The 16,394-nt window shown below is 38.4% G+C and overlaps 1 protein-coding gene across 4 annotated transcripts in view; it reads right to left on the bottom strand.

The window, feature by feature from the left end:
* LOC109249916 (pantetheinase) overlaps positions 1-16,394 on the bottom strand; it is an 83,773-nt gene that overhangs the window by 31,045 nt on the left and 36,334 nt on the right. For all 4 annotated transcript variants that reach the window (XM_019420552.2, XM_019420550.2, XM_019420554.2 and 1 more), the window contains exons 5-7: positions 7,955-8,147; positions 6,987-7,278; positions 6,181-6,542 (exon numbers count right to left, since the gene is read on the bottom strand). In XM_019420552.2, coding sequence (XP_019276097.2) covers positions 6,181-6,542; positions 6,987-7,278; positions 7,955-8,147 — 847 coding nt within the window. The remainder of the gene's footprint in view (positions 1-6,180; positions 6,543-6,986; positions 7,279-7,954; positions 8,148-16,394) is intronic.

Below are 16,394 nucleotides of genomic sequence, written 5' to 3'. Positions count from 1 at the left end.
GTAAGGTTAAAGGGTTGCTATATTTATGAGGAAAGCTTCTAACATGAAAGAGAGAGCAGAACAGGTAGATAAAAGAAACTTTAGGGAAAAAGAGACTATTTAAGGAGAAGAAGCTTCAAGAAAAAATTTTCTGTGGGGCACCTGGGTGACTCAGTCAGTTAAGTCTCTAAATCTTGATTTTGACTCAAGTTGTGATCTCACAGCTCTGGAGATTGAGCCCCCTTTCAAACTCTGCACTGACAGTGCAGCGTCCGCTTGGAATTCTCTCTCTCCCATCTCTCTGTGCCTCCCCCACTCATCCTTATTGTCTGTCTCTCTCTCTCTCTCTCTCTCTCTCTCTCAAAATAAATTAATAAACATTTAAAAGAAAGAAAAAAAGAAAAAAATTCCTTATTAGTCTCAGAGAGATAAAATACTGGATCCACAAAACAACATCAACAGAAAAAAATTCATAAAGCAAAAAAAAATAGTTCTTGAAAAATAAAAACATGTCAACAAAAATAAGTGACTCAATGTAAGGCTTGAAAGATCAAGAGGAGTAAATGAAAAAAGAGAGAAAGAAAAAAAGAAAGAAAGAGAAAGCAAGAAAGAAAGAAAGAAAGAAAGAAAAGAAGAAGAAGAAAGAAAGAAAGAAAGAAAGAAAGAAAGAAAGAAAGAAAGAAAGAAAACAAAGAAAAGATACAAAAATATTAGAGGACAAACCCAAAAAACAAATGATTCCAAAAATAAGAGTTCCAAAAGAGGAAACCATGGAGGGGAGGAAATTCTATAAGGTTTCTGAGCAAACAGTAGGAAGAGGGATACACATACAAAGCAGAAGGAATCAAAATAACTCAAGAATTCTCAGTAGCAATACAATGACCTTGAATTTTATACCTAGGGAAATCCTCCATCAAATATGAAAGGAAAGGCATTTGCAGACTTTATATATATATAAGAAATATATATATATATATATATGAAATATATATATATATATATATGTATGTATGTATATATATATGAAATATATATTTGGTCTTTTTCTAGTGCCTGGCAAGAAGAGCTCTAAAATCCTTGGAATTTCCTTAGTGATGAGAGGTGAAATGTGAAAAGAGGGGCTTTTGTTACTAATAACAAGCCTCTTTCAACCACGACTGAGTTCATGTTAATGAGGAGATTTTTGGAGAGCCTTAAATAAACCACAGGATGGAAACTGGTGACCAGGGAAACCAACCACCTGGTTAGAGAGTTGGAATTTTCAGCGTTGCCATCTCCACCCCTATATCTGCGGAGGGAAGAGGAGCTGGAGGCTAAATTAAGCACCAATGGTCAATAACTTGAATCAACCATGTCCATGAAATTAAGCCTCCATGAAAATCCCTAAAGTATGGAGTTCAGAGAGAATCCAGGTTGGTGAACAAGAATGCCGTATCTACATGATGGGAAGGTGGCATACCGCAAACTCCATGGGACAGAAACTCCTATGCTTGGGATACTCCCAGACCTTGCCATATGTGTCTCTTCATCTGGCTGTTCATTTGTATTCTGTGAAATGTCCTCTGTAATAAATTGTTAGTAGTACATAAAGCACTTTCCTAGGTTCTATGAGCCATTCCAGAAAATTAGCAAACCCAAGGCAGAGATCGCGGGAGCCCCTGATTTACTGTCAGTCAGGTCAGAAGCATGGGTGACAACCTGGACTTGTGATTGGAGTCTCAAATGGGGAGGGGACCAGTCTTGTGGGACTGAGCCCTGAGTCTGTGGACTCCGCATTAGCTCCTGGTAGATGATGTCAGACGAGTAAATTTCAGAAGAAACAGTTAAAAGATTCAAAAGTGTTTGCCTTCAGAAAGAAGGACAGGATGGATTAGGGAAGAAACCGGTGTTTCACAAGATTTTAGTGCTGTCTTCTTAGGTGTGCCCATGCATTACTTTTATTAAAATGAAGAAAGACGTGATAGAGGCAATCCAGGTGGTAGGAAGGGAGAGAACATCTGGCATATGACAAGGACTCAAGAAACAAAGGAGTTGACTCAGGAGCTGCTTGCAATGCAGCCAGTGTTCACGTGAGCAAACCTGGTCGTATAGGTCTGACAGTTAAAAGAAAAGTTTGTTACTTTTTTTAGCAGCAGCAACAACAACAATAAAAGTTAACATTCATTGAGGACTTTTTATGTGTAGGCACGGTGCTGAATTCTTTACATTTATTTGTTAGTTTATATATTTACTTATTTTTAATGTTTATTTCTTTACTTTGATCGGGGGGGGGGGGGCAGGGAGAGAGAGAGATTGAGCACGAGCAGGGGAGAGGTAGAGAGAAAGGAAGGCAGTGCGGAGCCAGACGTGGGGCTCAAATTCACAAACTATGAAAGCATGACCTGAGCCAAAATGAAGAGTTAGACGCTTAACTGACTGAGCCACCCGGGTGTCCCTGTTTACATTTATTTATGAAATCCAAGTTCCCCCAAATGCCATAAATAATAATAATAGCTATTATTATTATTATTGTCATCATTCTTCTCTCCTAGGATTAAGTTAGGTCCTCCAGTTGTATGGTTTAATTGTCCGTGGTACTTTCCTTTGGTAACATTTGTCCCAGCTAAAATCAACTAGTGATTTCCTTAGTTTTCTCTTCAATGCCTGTGTCCCCACCAGCATTAAGCTCTATGAAGACAGTGACAGTATCTGTCTTGCTCATCTTAATATCCTCAGGCTGTACCAAGTGCTTGCACACAGAAAGCATTACATAAATATTTGGTGAATGAAAATGAATCCACATGTTACAGATGAGGAACAAGGGATTTAAAGAGGCTGGCCCAGGGCCAGGTGGCCACTATACAGTTAAGAAGCGATTTACCCAGAATTTCTGACTCCAGAATCTATGTTCTCACCATGTCATATCCCTAATTTCTTACCCTGTTGGGAAATAGTTTTACATTCTAGAAGAGACAGGCTGGTGATTTGGATGACTCTTACCTTGGTGGGAGGAAATGGAGAGGACAAAGGGTACAGAAAATAATCTCAAGAGGAAGATCTCCCAGGTTATATGGGGTAAAGGGAATGAACTTTTGTTTAGTTTATTCCTTCTTTATTAGTTGATTTACTCAATGATTCTTTAAAATATGTAGGCTGCTTCTCCCACTCTCCTATAACCACTGCTATAAATTTTTACCCTATCTTTTACCATCCTCTACTCTAGAAAATGCTACAAGCACCTTCTTTCCCTAAGTCCATAAAATTCACTATAGAACATTTGGAAAATCTCCGTGGCAAGATGCAGAGTTATTGTACCCTTATTTCCTTTTTTTTTTTTTTTTTTTTTGTCTTCTCTTCTTAGTTAAGAACTAGATGTTGGTGTTATAGAGATTTTTCTGGCATTAATTATCGTCACAGACTATGAAAGATTATGAATATAATCCAATTCCCAAATCCCTCATTCTTAATTCCAAGGCCAAACTTCTCTGAAAATAAAGGCTTTTGTAGCACATTGGACATTGAAACCTAACTTGAACTAACATAAGGCTATCCTGTTTTTATTTAAGTTATTTAGGGTGCATAATCCCACGTTTTCCAGCAGACACATGAACACGTTTTATCTGGGGTGCTGCTCCAGACTCTGCTGGTGATGTCAGGTACCAGGGCTCCAGCTGAATGTCCCATAAATACTTTGAAACCAGAATATCCAAAGCTGAACTGAGCATCTCTCCACCTCCAGCCTGCTCCCCTCCTAACATCCTGAAACATACATTCACCCAGCTACTCTTGTCGGAAACCTGGCATTCTAGCCCCTTCATTCTGCTTTCCTGTTCTGTATCCAATTAGCTACTAAGTTTAGTCTTCTACATATTGCCAGGCTCCACACCCTGCTCTTACTCCTACTGACATAATCTTGATACAGGTTTTAATAGGACTATTTTTAAAATCTAACCAGTCTTTGTGCCCTCGCTCCCCCCTCCACAGTGCTGCCACAGCGATCTAACTCAACAGCAGATCTGATCACATCATTCCCTGGCTGAACACCTTCCCACGGAAGACTGGCACCCAGAGAATAAAGCCCAAACCTTAGGAATGACGGGTAAGATCCTGCCAAACGTGATCCTGCCTCTAAGCCCATCTTCCACCAATCCTTGCTTCTTACGTTATGCCTTAGTGACACTGACCCGTATACCCTACTTCTTGACATGTCCTCACCCTTGCTCACACTCTCCACTCCACCTAGAATTTCCTCCCACTCTTTTTCATCTGGAGAATAGCATAAGCATTAGCTCATACATCATGTCTCCAGAAACCTCCCTGAATCCCCAAATCAGGCTAGGTATAGCTCCTTAGTATTTCCTACAACAAAATGTGCACTCTATGTTCTATCACATGCCGATTTGTACTGACATTACCTGGTCCTATGTCTTTCCCCCCTGCTAAATTCTTCAAGAGGAGGAGCTTGGCTTATTTGTCTTCATATCATTAGCACTGAATATATACACCTACTATGCAGTAGGCACTCAACCAGTGTCCAGGTAAAGATGCATTAAGACGGTGCTTATCACCCAGCAAACAACATTTTGCACATTGGGTACAGTTCCAGCACTTATGCACAAGTATGTGCATCATTTCACATAATATGTCCTTAATAAAGCTGAGCGTAGGATGCCTGAGGTACCTAGCTCGGGTGGGGAGGTGGGCTTGGTGCTACAGGAAGTGTCAGGGCAGCCCTCGGGGTGAAGATAACACCCGAAAAGCACCATGAATGGTGAGGAGGTGGGGCCATCATAGATAAAGGAGACAACCTGTGCAAACATCCAGAGGTTCTGCAGATGCCGGCACATTGGGGATGAAGAAATGCCTCAACATGAGAGGAGCCCAGGGCACATGTGGGTAGAAGTGAGAGAAGAGAACAGAGAGTAGGAAGAGGTACATGTCAAGCATTTCTGAGTAGCTTTTTGGTGAGGAAGTTGATTTGCCAATGAGAAGACAGTGAGGCCTTTTAAGCAAGGCAGGGAAATAATCAGAAATGGCTTTTAGTAATTGGTATAATTAGAGTATGGGAAGTGGATGGGATGGAGCTGAAACTGTCAACAGAAAGCCCTGTTCAGATGTTGCACAGTGTGGGTGACATAGGATAGGAGCCAGATCAAGGAAGAGGAGAGCAGAATGAGAGGAACATGAAAGTTGCTTGTTGCAACTCACCATAGCTCTTCCTCTGATGTTGAGGGCTGCGAGATACCAAGTCTCTGCACCAGTAAACTACTCTACTGCATGTCTCAGAGGTCAACCCTAGATGTCTCCAGGACATACTTAGTGTCAAGTTCTTAAGTAAAAAAAAAAGAGGGGGGGCAGGGGGCTGGGTGGCTCAGTCAGTTGAGCGTCCGACTTCGGCTCGGGTCATGATCTCGCACTTTGTGAGTTTGAGCCCCGTGTTGGGCTCTGTGCTGACAGCCTAGAGCTTGGAGCCTGCTTCAGATTCTGTGCGTCTCTCTCTCTCTCTCTCTGCCCCTCCCCACTCACGCTCTGTCTCTCCTGCTCTCGAAAATAAATATTGAAAAAAATTAAAAATAAAAATAAAAAGCTTTAGCGAACATATCAAGAAAATGGGTATGTTTGTTCAGGGAAGAACTATCACATTAATCATCCTTTAAAATCATCTGTAATTTGATTACTGTATCATTTTAAATGCGGGTACTGTAAATAAATCTTCTGCCTTTTTCCAGCCAGTTTAAAATTGGACATCTAGGATTGCAAGTTTTGGCAAATAAGAATTCAGGATGCCCAACTAAGTTTGAATTTCAGGTAAATAACAAAATTTTTAGCGTGCATATATCCTCAAAAGTGGGACCCATTTTTTTTTTCTTTTTTTTTTAAATTTTTTTTTTTAACGTTTATTTATTTTTGAGACAGAGAGAGACAGAGCATGAACGGGGGAGGGACAGAGAGAGAGGGAGACACAGAATCGGAAACAGGCTCCAGGCTCTGAGCCGTCAGCCCAGAGCCCGACGCGGGGCTCGAACTCACGGACCGCGAGATTCTGACCTGAGCCGAAGTCGGACGCTTAACCGACTGAGCCACCCAGGCGCCCCCCATTTTTTTTTCTTGAAGTGGGACACACTTACAATGAAACAATTCATTGTTTATCTGAGAGTCAAATTCAACTGGGTGTCCTATATTTTGCCTGGTTAATGCCCCTGCCAGCAAAACAAGCATTACCTGTAGATAATAACTCCCTTCGACAATATGTAGTCCATCAAATGCCCCTAGGGCATAAACTTCATCTGGTTTCTTCTCAGACATCTTGTAGCTTAGATGGCAGCAGAGTTCTTTCTGACAAACTGTGTAATTTCCTGTGACTCTTGTGAGCTCCAAGAAGGTGAATTCATCAAAAAACACAGTACTTTTAAATTCCTGATTTCCTGTGGAGAATGCTTTTATACTACTGGCATAAGAAGCCCAATTTACCACTCCAGGGTCGTATGAAGAAGAATTCAGTCGTGAGATGAGGAGTTTTCCCTCCTTTGTCTTCATGTCATAATGAAATGCTCTTGGAGAGTCAGGTGCATAGATGCCGCTTCCTGAAAGTGATGTTGGAAATGGCATTTGAAATAGAGAAGTGAAAAGGGATTGCATGATTGCTACTGCTATTTTAAAGTCACATTAACATTTAGTCTGGCTAAGCTAACTATTTCAGTAATTTCAGTAAAATATACTGACAAGGAAACAGGTGAGAGGAAATCCAACAGGGTTTGCTACTGAGAAGCCAATAAGAGAAACTTTCGGGTCAGAAGTGGTCAATCTTGAGGGGGGAAAAAAAGTGTGCCTGTAAGTTGAATAGAACTAAATAAATCTACAAAACAATTTAGATTGAGATGGCTTCTACGGTATGTCACCAGCCAGAGGTGCAAAAAATAAGAGTTGGAAAACATTATATTAAGGAGTACACGTTAGCTAGAAGAAATCATTATTTTGCTTTTTTGGTTATGGCATAAAGTTTGTACATCTTAGAGATTACACATTACCTGTCATCCTCTTGTGGGGGTGGTGTATGTTGGCTGCAAGGAAGTTAACCCCCATGCCCACTGCCCACGCCGAGTGGAATTCAATAGCTGATAAATGTGGCAAGACGTTCATCCACGCTGTTGGGAAAACTATGGTATCCACATGGAAATCTTTCACCAGAGTAACAGCGGGATCATGGAAAAGTATATCGAAGCATGTGAAAATGCCAAATCTTCCAAAGATGGTGTCGAAAGTCACAACCTCAGGCTTCTTTGGTACATTGAATTGATTCTCACCCATGAAAAGGTTGTACTGCAATAAACAGAAGATGAAGTGGGTAAAAGTCTCTTTTCAGAAGTTGGCCTGGGTGTCAATGTGTCTGAAAAAGTGCAAGCCAACATCTCTTAGTGCCAATTTCATCCATAACCACCGTCCTCACAGGGAAAAAGTGTTAGAGAATCAGAGATTACTATGGCTGGTAGGAGCCTTTGGTTCTATCTCTACATTTTAGAGATCTGTAGAAGGGAATCCTTATGTATTAAGACCCTACTGAATCTTACAAGACCTAAGAGTGAAATAGGTAACTTCTATTTGCCAAGAACACCTAAATATTTTCTGTAGACAAAATTGCTCCTTTCTCTTCAAAACCAAGTCTATCTGGTAGGTAGTTTTTTTGTTCTAGTCTTGACCCATTGCCAGGGCATGTCCTTAAAAAGACAAAGTCTAAAAGGCAACATTATATTTCAGTGCAGGTACCTCCTGCTGATTCTCACATACTTCCAAAGATACATTCCTGTGCTCCTAAATGCATAGAAAACCTCTTGAGCCTCTTTATAGGAGCTTACCACGCCTAATCATCGTTTTCTATGCTTTGTCTCTACTCTGCTTCTAAAGTATGCTTCTTATAAACATTAATGTTTTTTCCCCTTTTTTCCCACTTTATTTTGTAAAACATTCAGTATCTGAACTGTGTGCAAATTAATTTTACCTTATGGTAGCGTGCCACCAGTTTTCCCTGAGAATCAAACACCACATCAGTGTTGTACTGGTAACGGCCATCGGGGGGACACTGAGGGTCACTGGCATTGCATGGCTTCTTGTCCCCAATATTTGCCACAACGTAGATAGAGTTGTGCTTGGCCAGGCAGCTGAGTCTCTCTTGCACTGGGGTGTGGCCAAACCTAATATGTGTTCATTGGAAGAGGAAAACAAAAATCAAGCTTACCTCTTAATAAAATTCAGCGTTATATTGCCTGAAGCTATTATGTGACATACACAAAACTAAATTCTAAATAACATAATAGAAGGGAAGGATTAAAACGAGAATAGACTGGAGGAAGTACACACTTGTGGGAATTTGGTTGTAGAAAACTGTTCTAGGATAAGATTCTAGGTCATGTATCTTTTTTCTTCACAGCATTTATCATCATCTATAATCAGTATTCATTATGTGTTTATCTTATGATCCGTGTCATATCTCATAGATATTTTGGGCAAAGATATACATCTTCTGTTCATTAACCCTGGCAGAAAAGAAGCATTAAAAAAAATATTTCAATTGAAATAAGAACAACTTGGAATTAAGAGAATTTGGGGAAGATGGCTGAGTACAAAGCACCAGGAATCCATCCTTCCACGTAAATGATATTTGTGTTGGCAGAATCTAACTGAAATTTTGGAGTCTATTCCAAGGGTTGTGAGTTCCAGGGGAAGGCTTGGAAGGTGCATAGATGCCGCTTCCTGAAAGTGATGTTGGAAATGGCATTTGAAATAGAGAAGTGAAAAGGGATTGCATGATTGCTATTGCTATTTTAAACTCACATTAACATTTAGTCTGTCTAAGCTAACTATTTCAGTAATTTCACTAAATTTCACTAAATTTCAGTTAGTTTCAGTCAATTTCAGCTCTTATCTCAGTAGTGGCTACCCATGCTCTACCCCACCCCAAGCCCCACGGCAGGCAGCCATGCAAGTGTTCCTGCAATACTGTGTAGGTAGTTTATGGGATCAGGTTAGACAATAGAAACCCTGTCCTCTAAATATCAGGAAACTATATTCTGATCACTGATAACTGCTTCTTATCCTGGAGGTGCAGACACAGGGACAGGTAGCCATTGTTTCATCTCCACCACTATAATGTTGTCAGTCCTTCCCCCACTAACTGAAGTAATTTCTAGAGGATTTAAAAAGCCAGAGTCTTCTTCTCTCCCCCTTCCTTAATTTTGCTTTTTTTTTTCTTTCTTTTGGGAACCAGACATTGAAGGACTAGGATATACAAAAGCAATCATATATATAGGAGATTTTAAAAAGTCGCCACATATGTTCAGGGTAAAATAAAGGCTAAGACAAGGCTTCAAAAGATTTTATACCTCAAGCTTATGCCTAGCACAGAAACACCTACAGCAATCAAAACAGATAAACAAACAAAAGGCAGTAAACCCTGGGGAAGGGGGAAAATTTGATTTCCAAAATTATCACATTTTAAGATTCAAATACCAACTTGTCAACAAAAAAATCATAAGGTATACAAATAAAGAGGAAAGTGTGTCCCCATTCCAAGGAAAATAAGAATAAACCTACAGAAACTATCCTTGAGTACGACCAGATGGCAAACTTCCTGGACAAAGACAAAAACAACGGTTTTAAAAATGCTCAAAGAACTAAAAGCAAATGCAGAGGAAGTCAAGAAAATGATGTATGAACAAAAAGGAAATATCAATAAAAAAGATGGAAAACCTAAAATAAACCAAAAAGAAATTCTGGAGCTGAAAATTACAATGTTTAAAATAAGAAAATTTACTAAAGGGATTCAGAGATGGATTTGAGTTGGCAGAAGAAAGAATCAATAAACTTAAAGGTAATGCAATTGAAATGATCGAGTTGAAAGAATGAAAAGAGAAAAAGACTGATGTGAACAAGGCCTAAGGGAGCTGTAGGACACCACCAAGAGGACGAATATACACATTCTAGGAGTTCAAGAAGAGTGAGATAAAGGAACAGAGAGATTATTTGAAGAAATAATGTCCAAAAACTTTCCAAATTTGAATAAAGACATGACTATAAAGATCCAAGAAGTTAAATGATCTCCAAGAAGGATGAACTCAAAGACACCCATATCAACACACATTCTAATCAAATTATCAAAAGCCAAAGACAAAATAAGAATGTTGAAGGCCACAAGAGATAAGTGATTGATAACATACAACCAATCCTCAGTAAGATTATCACAGTTTTTAATCAGATACTTTAGAGGCCAGAAAGCAGGGGGCCAATATATTTAAAGCACTGAAAGAAAAAAACTTTCAACTAAAAATCCTATATTCAGCAACACTGTCCTTCAAATGTGAGGGGGAAATTAAGATATTCTATGCTAATATCTGACATAATTGACTTTAAATTAAAAAAAAGATTATAAGAGACAGAGAAGAGCATTGTATATTAATATTCACAATACAACAGAGAACTCTTAAAATTCAACAACAAAAACCCTGATTTAAAAATGGGCAAAAGACTGGAATAGACTTTTCTCAAAAAAAAAAAAAAAAAAAAAAAAAAAAGGCCATACAAATGGCCAATATTACTGGTAGGTCAGTTCTTTTTTTGATAAAAACCCTCAAGAAAGTAGGGATAGAAGGACCATACCTCAAGATCTTAAAACCATATATGAAAGACCCACAGCTAGTATCATCTTCAATGAGGAAAAATTGAGAGCTTTCCCCTTAACATCCGGAACACGACAGGGATGTCCACTCTCACTACTGTTATTCAACGTAGTGTTGGAAGTCCTGGCCTCAGCAATCAGACAACACAAAGGAATAAAAGGCATCCAAATCGGCAAAGAGGAAGTCAGACTTTTACTCTTTGCAGCTAACATGATACTCTACCTGAAAAACCCAAAAGATTCCACCAAAAAACTGCTAGAACTGATCCATGAATTCAGCAAAGTCACAGGACATAAAATCAACGCACAGAAATCAGTTGCATTCTTATAAACCAATAATGAAGCAACAGAAAGAGAAATCAAGGATTCGATCCCATTTACAATTGCACCAAAACCATAAAATACCTAGGAATAAACCTAACCAAAGAGGTGAAAAACCTATACACTGAGAACTATAGAAACTTTATGAAAGAAATTGAAGAAGACACACACAAAAAAAGGAAAAATATTCCGTGCTCATGGATTGGAAGAACAAATATTGTTAAAGTGTTGATACTACGCAAAGCAATGTATATATTCAATGCAATCCCTATCAAAATAACACCAGCATTCTTCACAGAGCTAGAACAAACAATCTTAAAATTTGTATGGAACCAGAAAAGACCCTGTATAGCCAAAGCAATCCTGAAAAAGAAAACCAAAGATGGAGGCATCACAATCCTGGACTTCAAGCTGTATTCCAAAGCTGTAATCATCAAGACAGTATGGTACTGGAACAAAAACAGATACATAGATCAATGGAACATGATAGAGAACCCAGAAATGGACCCACAAACATATGGCCATCTAATCTTTGACAAAGCAGGAAACAACAGTCAATGGAATATAAACAGTCTCTTCAGTAAATGCTACTGGGAAAACTGGATAGAGACATGCAGAAGAATGAACCTGGGCCACTTTCTTACACCATATACAAAAATAAACTCAAAATGGATGAAAGACCTAAACTTGAGACAGGAAGCCATCAAAATCCTAGAGGAGAAAGCAGGCAAAAACCTCTGACCTCGGCTGCAGCAACTTCTTACACAACATGTCTCCAGAGGCAAGAGAAACAAAAGAAAACATGAACTATTGGGACCTCATCAAGATAAAAAGCTTCTGCACCTTGAAGGAAACAATCAACAAAACTAAAAGGCAACCAATGGAATGGGAGAAGATATTTGCAAATGACATATCAGATAAAGCATTAGTATCCAAAATCTATAAAGAACTTATCATACTCAACACCCAAAAACAAATAGTCCAATGAAGAAATGGGCAAAAGATATGAATAGACACTTTTCCAAAGAAGGCATCCAGATAGCTAACAGACACATGAAAATATGCTCAACATCATTCATCATTAGGGAAATACAAATTAAAACCTCACATCTGTCAGAATGACTAAAATTAACAACGCAGGCAACTACAGTGTTGGTGAGGATGTGGAGAAAGAGGATCTCTTTTGCACTGCTGATGGTGCAGCCACTCTCAAAAACAGTGTGGAGGTTCCTCAAAAAATTAAAACTAGAACTACCCTACGATCCAGCAATTGCACTACTAGGTATTTATCCAAGGGATACAGGTGTGTGTTTCGAAGGGGCACATGCACCCCAATGTTTATAGCAACACTATCGACAATAGCTGAAGTATGGAAAGTGCCCAAATGTCCATTGACTGACGAATGGATAAAGAAGATGTGGTATATACAATGGAGTATTACTTGGCAATCAAAAAGAATGAAATCTTGCCATTTGCAACTACATGGATGGAACCAGAGGGTTTTATGCTAAGCGAAATTAGTCAGAGAAAGACAAATATCATATGAGTTCACTCAGATGTGGAGTTTAAGAAACAAAACAGATGAACATAAGAGAAGGGAAGCAAAAATAATATAACAACAGAGAGGGAGACAAACCATAAGAGACTCTTAGAGAACAAACTGACGGTTGCTGGCAGGGTGTTGGGTAGGGGGTTAAATGGGCTAAATGGGTAAGGGACATTAAGGAAGACCCTTGGGATGGGCACTGGGTGTTACACATAGAGGGTGGATCACTGGAATCTACTCCTGAAATCATTATTGCACTATATGCTAACTAACTTGGATGTAAATTAAACAATCAATCAATCAATAAAAAAATTTTTAAAGGAATAAAAAAAGGATGTTATATTTCGTCAAAAGCTTTTTTCCGCATCTATTGAGAGGATAATGTGGTTCTTATCCTTTCTTTTATTAATGTGATGTATCACATTGATTGATTTGCAGATATTGAACCAGCCCTGCATCCCATAAATAAATCCCACCGGATCGTGGTGAATAATTCTTTTAGTGTATTGTTTGATGTGGTTTGCTAGGACCTTATTGAGAATTTTTGCATATGTGTTCATGCAAAAACGTTGGTGAGGTCTTTGTCTGGTTTTGGAATCAAGGTAATGCTGGCCTTGTAGAAACAGTTTGGAAGTTTTCCTTCTGTTTCTATTTTTTGGGACAGCTTCAAAAGAATAGGTGTTAACTCTTTAGATGTTTGATAGAATTCCCCTGGAAAGCCTTCCGGCTCTGGACTCTTGTTTCTTGGGAGATTTTTGATTACCGATTCACTTTCTTTACTGGTTATGGATCTGTTCAAATTTTCTATTTTTCCCTGTTTCAGTTTGTCAGTTTATGTTTCTACGAATTTGCACATTTCTTCCAGATTGTCCAATTTGTTGGCATATAATTGTTCATGACATTCTATTATTGTTTGCATTTCTGTGGTGTTGGTTGTGATCTCTCCTCTTTCATTCATGATTTTTAAAAAACTTTTAATGTTTATTTACTTTTGAGAGAGAGAGACAGAGCACAAGCAGGGAAGAGGCAGAGAGAGAGGGAGACACAGAATCTGAAGCAGGCTCCAGGCTCTGGGCTGTCAGCACGGAGCCCGATGCGAGGCTTGAACTCACAAGCCGTGAGATCATGACCTGAGCTGAAGTTGGACGCTTAACTGAGTGAGACACCCAGGCACCCACATTCGTGATTTTATGAATTTGGGTCCTTTCCTTTTTCTTTTTGATCAATCTGGCTAGGGGGTTATCAATTTATTAATTCTTTCTAATAATCAGCTCCTGGTTTCATTGATCTGTTCTACTGTTGTTGCTTTTCCTCGATATCATTGATGTCTGCTCTATGCTTTACTATTTCCCTTCTACTGCTGGTTTTGGGCTTAATTTGCTCTTCTTTTTCCAAATGTTCTAGGTGTAAGGTTAGGTTGTGTATTTGAGACCTTTCTTCCTTCTTTAGAAAGGCCTCGGTTGCTATATACTTCCCTCTTATAACCATCTTTGCTGCATTCCAGAGGTTTTGGACTGTCATGTTTTCATTTTCATTGGCTTCCATGTACTTTTTAATTTCCTCTTTAATTTCTTGGTTAACTCATTCATTCTTTAGTAGGATGTTCTTTAATCTCCAAGTATTCAGGGTCTTTCCAAATTTTTTCTTGTGGTTGATTTCAAGTTTCATAGTGTTGTGGTTTGAAAATATGCAAGGTATGATCCCAGTTTTTTTATACTTGTTGAGGGCTGATTTGTGTCCCAGTAAGTGATCTATACTGGAGAATGTTCCATGTGCACTTGAGATGAATGTGTATTCTTCTGCTTTAGGATGAAATGTTCCAAATATATCTGTTAAGTCCATCTGGTTGAGTGTGTCATTCAAAGCCATTGTTTCCTTGTTGATTTTCTGTCTATATGGTCTGTCCATTGCTGTAAGTGAGGTGTTGAAGTCCCCTACCATTATGGTATTATTATCAATGAGTTTCTTTATGTTTGTGATTAACTGATTTATATATTTGGGTGGCTGCATATTGGAGGCATAAATATTTACAATCATTATATCTTATTGGTGGATAGACCCCTTAATTATAATATAATGCCCTTCTTTATCTCTTGTTACAGTCTTTATTTTAAAATCTAGTTTGTCTGATATAAGTATGGCTACCCCAGCTTTCTTTTGATGACCATTAGCATGATAGATGGTTCTCCATCCCCTTACTTCCACTCTGCAGGTGTCTTTAGGTCTATAATGAGTCTTTTGTAGGCAACATATAGATGGGTCTTGTTTTCTTATGCATTCTGATACCCTATGTCTTTTGATTGGAGAATTTAGTCCATTGACATTTACAGCGAGTACTGCAAGATGTGAATTTAGTGCCATTGTGTTCCCTGTAGCATTGGTGTTTCTGGTAATGTTCTCTGGTCCTTTCTAGTCTTTGTTGCTTTTGGTAATTTTTGTTTTGTTTGGTCTTTTCTCCACTTACAGAGTCCCCCTTAAAATTTCTTGCAAGGCTGGTTTAGTGGTAAAAAAACTCCTTTAGTTTTTGTTTGTCTGGGAAACTCTTTATCTCTCCTATTTTGAATGACAGCCTTGCTGGATAAAGAATTCTTGGCTGCGTATATCCTGCAACACATTGAATATATCCTGTCACTCCTTTCTGGACTGCCAAGTTTCTGTGGATAGGTCTGCTGTGCACCTGATCTGTCTTCCTTTATAGGTTAAGGACGTTTTTTCCCTGGCCACTTTCATAATTCTTTCCTTGTCTATGTATTTTGTGAATTTGACTGTGATAGGTCTTGGTGATGGTTGGTTTTTGTTGAATCTAATGGGAGTTCTCTGTGCTTCTTGGATTTTGATGTCTGTGAACTTCCTCAGATTAAGGAAAGTTTTCCACTATAATTTGCTCACATAAATCTTCTGCTTCTTTTTCTCTCTATTCATCTTCTGGGACTCCTATGATTTGGATGCTATTCCTTGTTGACAAGTCACTGAGTTCTCTAATTGTATCATGATCTTTTGTCTTTGTTTCCCTCCTTTTTTTCTGCTTCATTATCCTCCATAATTTTATCTTCTCTACCATGGATTTGCTGCTCTGCTCTGCCCATCCTTGCCATCGTGGCATCATTCAAGATTGCATCTTGGTTATAGCATTTTTAATCTCATCCCGACTAGATTTTATTTTTTATCTCCACAGAGAGGGACTCTATGCTTTCTTCAAAAGCAGCTAATATTCCTATTATTGTGGCTATAAATCCTAGTTCAGACATCTTTCTTATATCTGTATTGACTAAGCCCCTGGCTGTCATTTCCTCCTGTTCTTTATTTTGGGGTAAATTCCTTCATTTTTTCATTTTGGAGGAAGAAAAAAATTAATAAGATTAAAAATTAAAATTAAAAAATTAAACACAAAACAAAAAATCAAATAAAGGAAGCTAGATCCTAGCTGTTTTGTGTGTTTTAGTCTGCTTGTTGAAAGAAGCTTGATATAATAGAGTAAAAAAAGGAAAGAAAAAAAAGGTAAGAAAAAATTTTAAATAAAATATTTTATATAATAAAATAAAATGAAATAGAATAAAAATTTTTTTAATAAAAAATAATGTAAAAAAGAAATAAAAATAAATGTTTCTCTTTCTGTATCCAAGAAAGAGGATGGAAAGAAAGAAAAAAGAAAACAATTTAAGCAAAAACAGATGGAAAGAAAAGGAACAAACAAATGAATCAGCAAACAGAGTGAACTCTGGATGAAGTTACATCCAGTTTCCTCTAGAACTGAAACTATGAAGACTTCTATAGTCCATACACTAAACAGGTGGAGTGGTTTGTGCTGGTCTTCTAGGGGATGTGCTTGGAGGGTGCAGTTGGGCAGGGCTTGGTGTAATAGTTCCATTCGTCACTAGGTGGTGCTGCTTAGCTTACTGG

This window comes from Panthera pardus, unplaced genomic scaffold (assembly GCF_024362965.1).
Source record: "Panthera pardus isolate Hobbes unplaced genomic scaffold, ASM2436296v1 HiC_scaffold_17, whole genome shotgun sequence".
Taxonomy (NCBI): Eukaryota; Metazoa; Chordata; class Mammalia; order Carnivora; family Felidae; genus Panthera; species Panthera pardus.
Note: the sequence above shows the minus strand (reverse complement) of the source record. Positions and strands in the feature narration are given on the sequence as shown.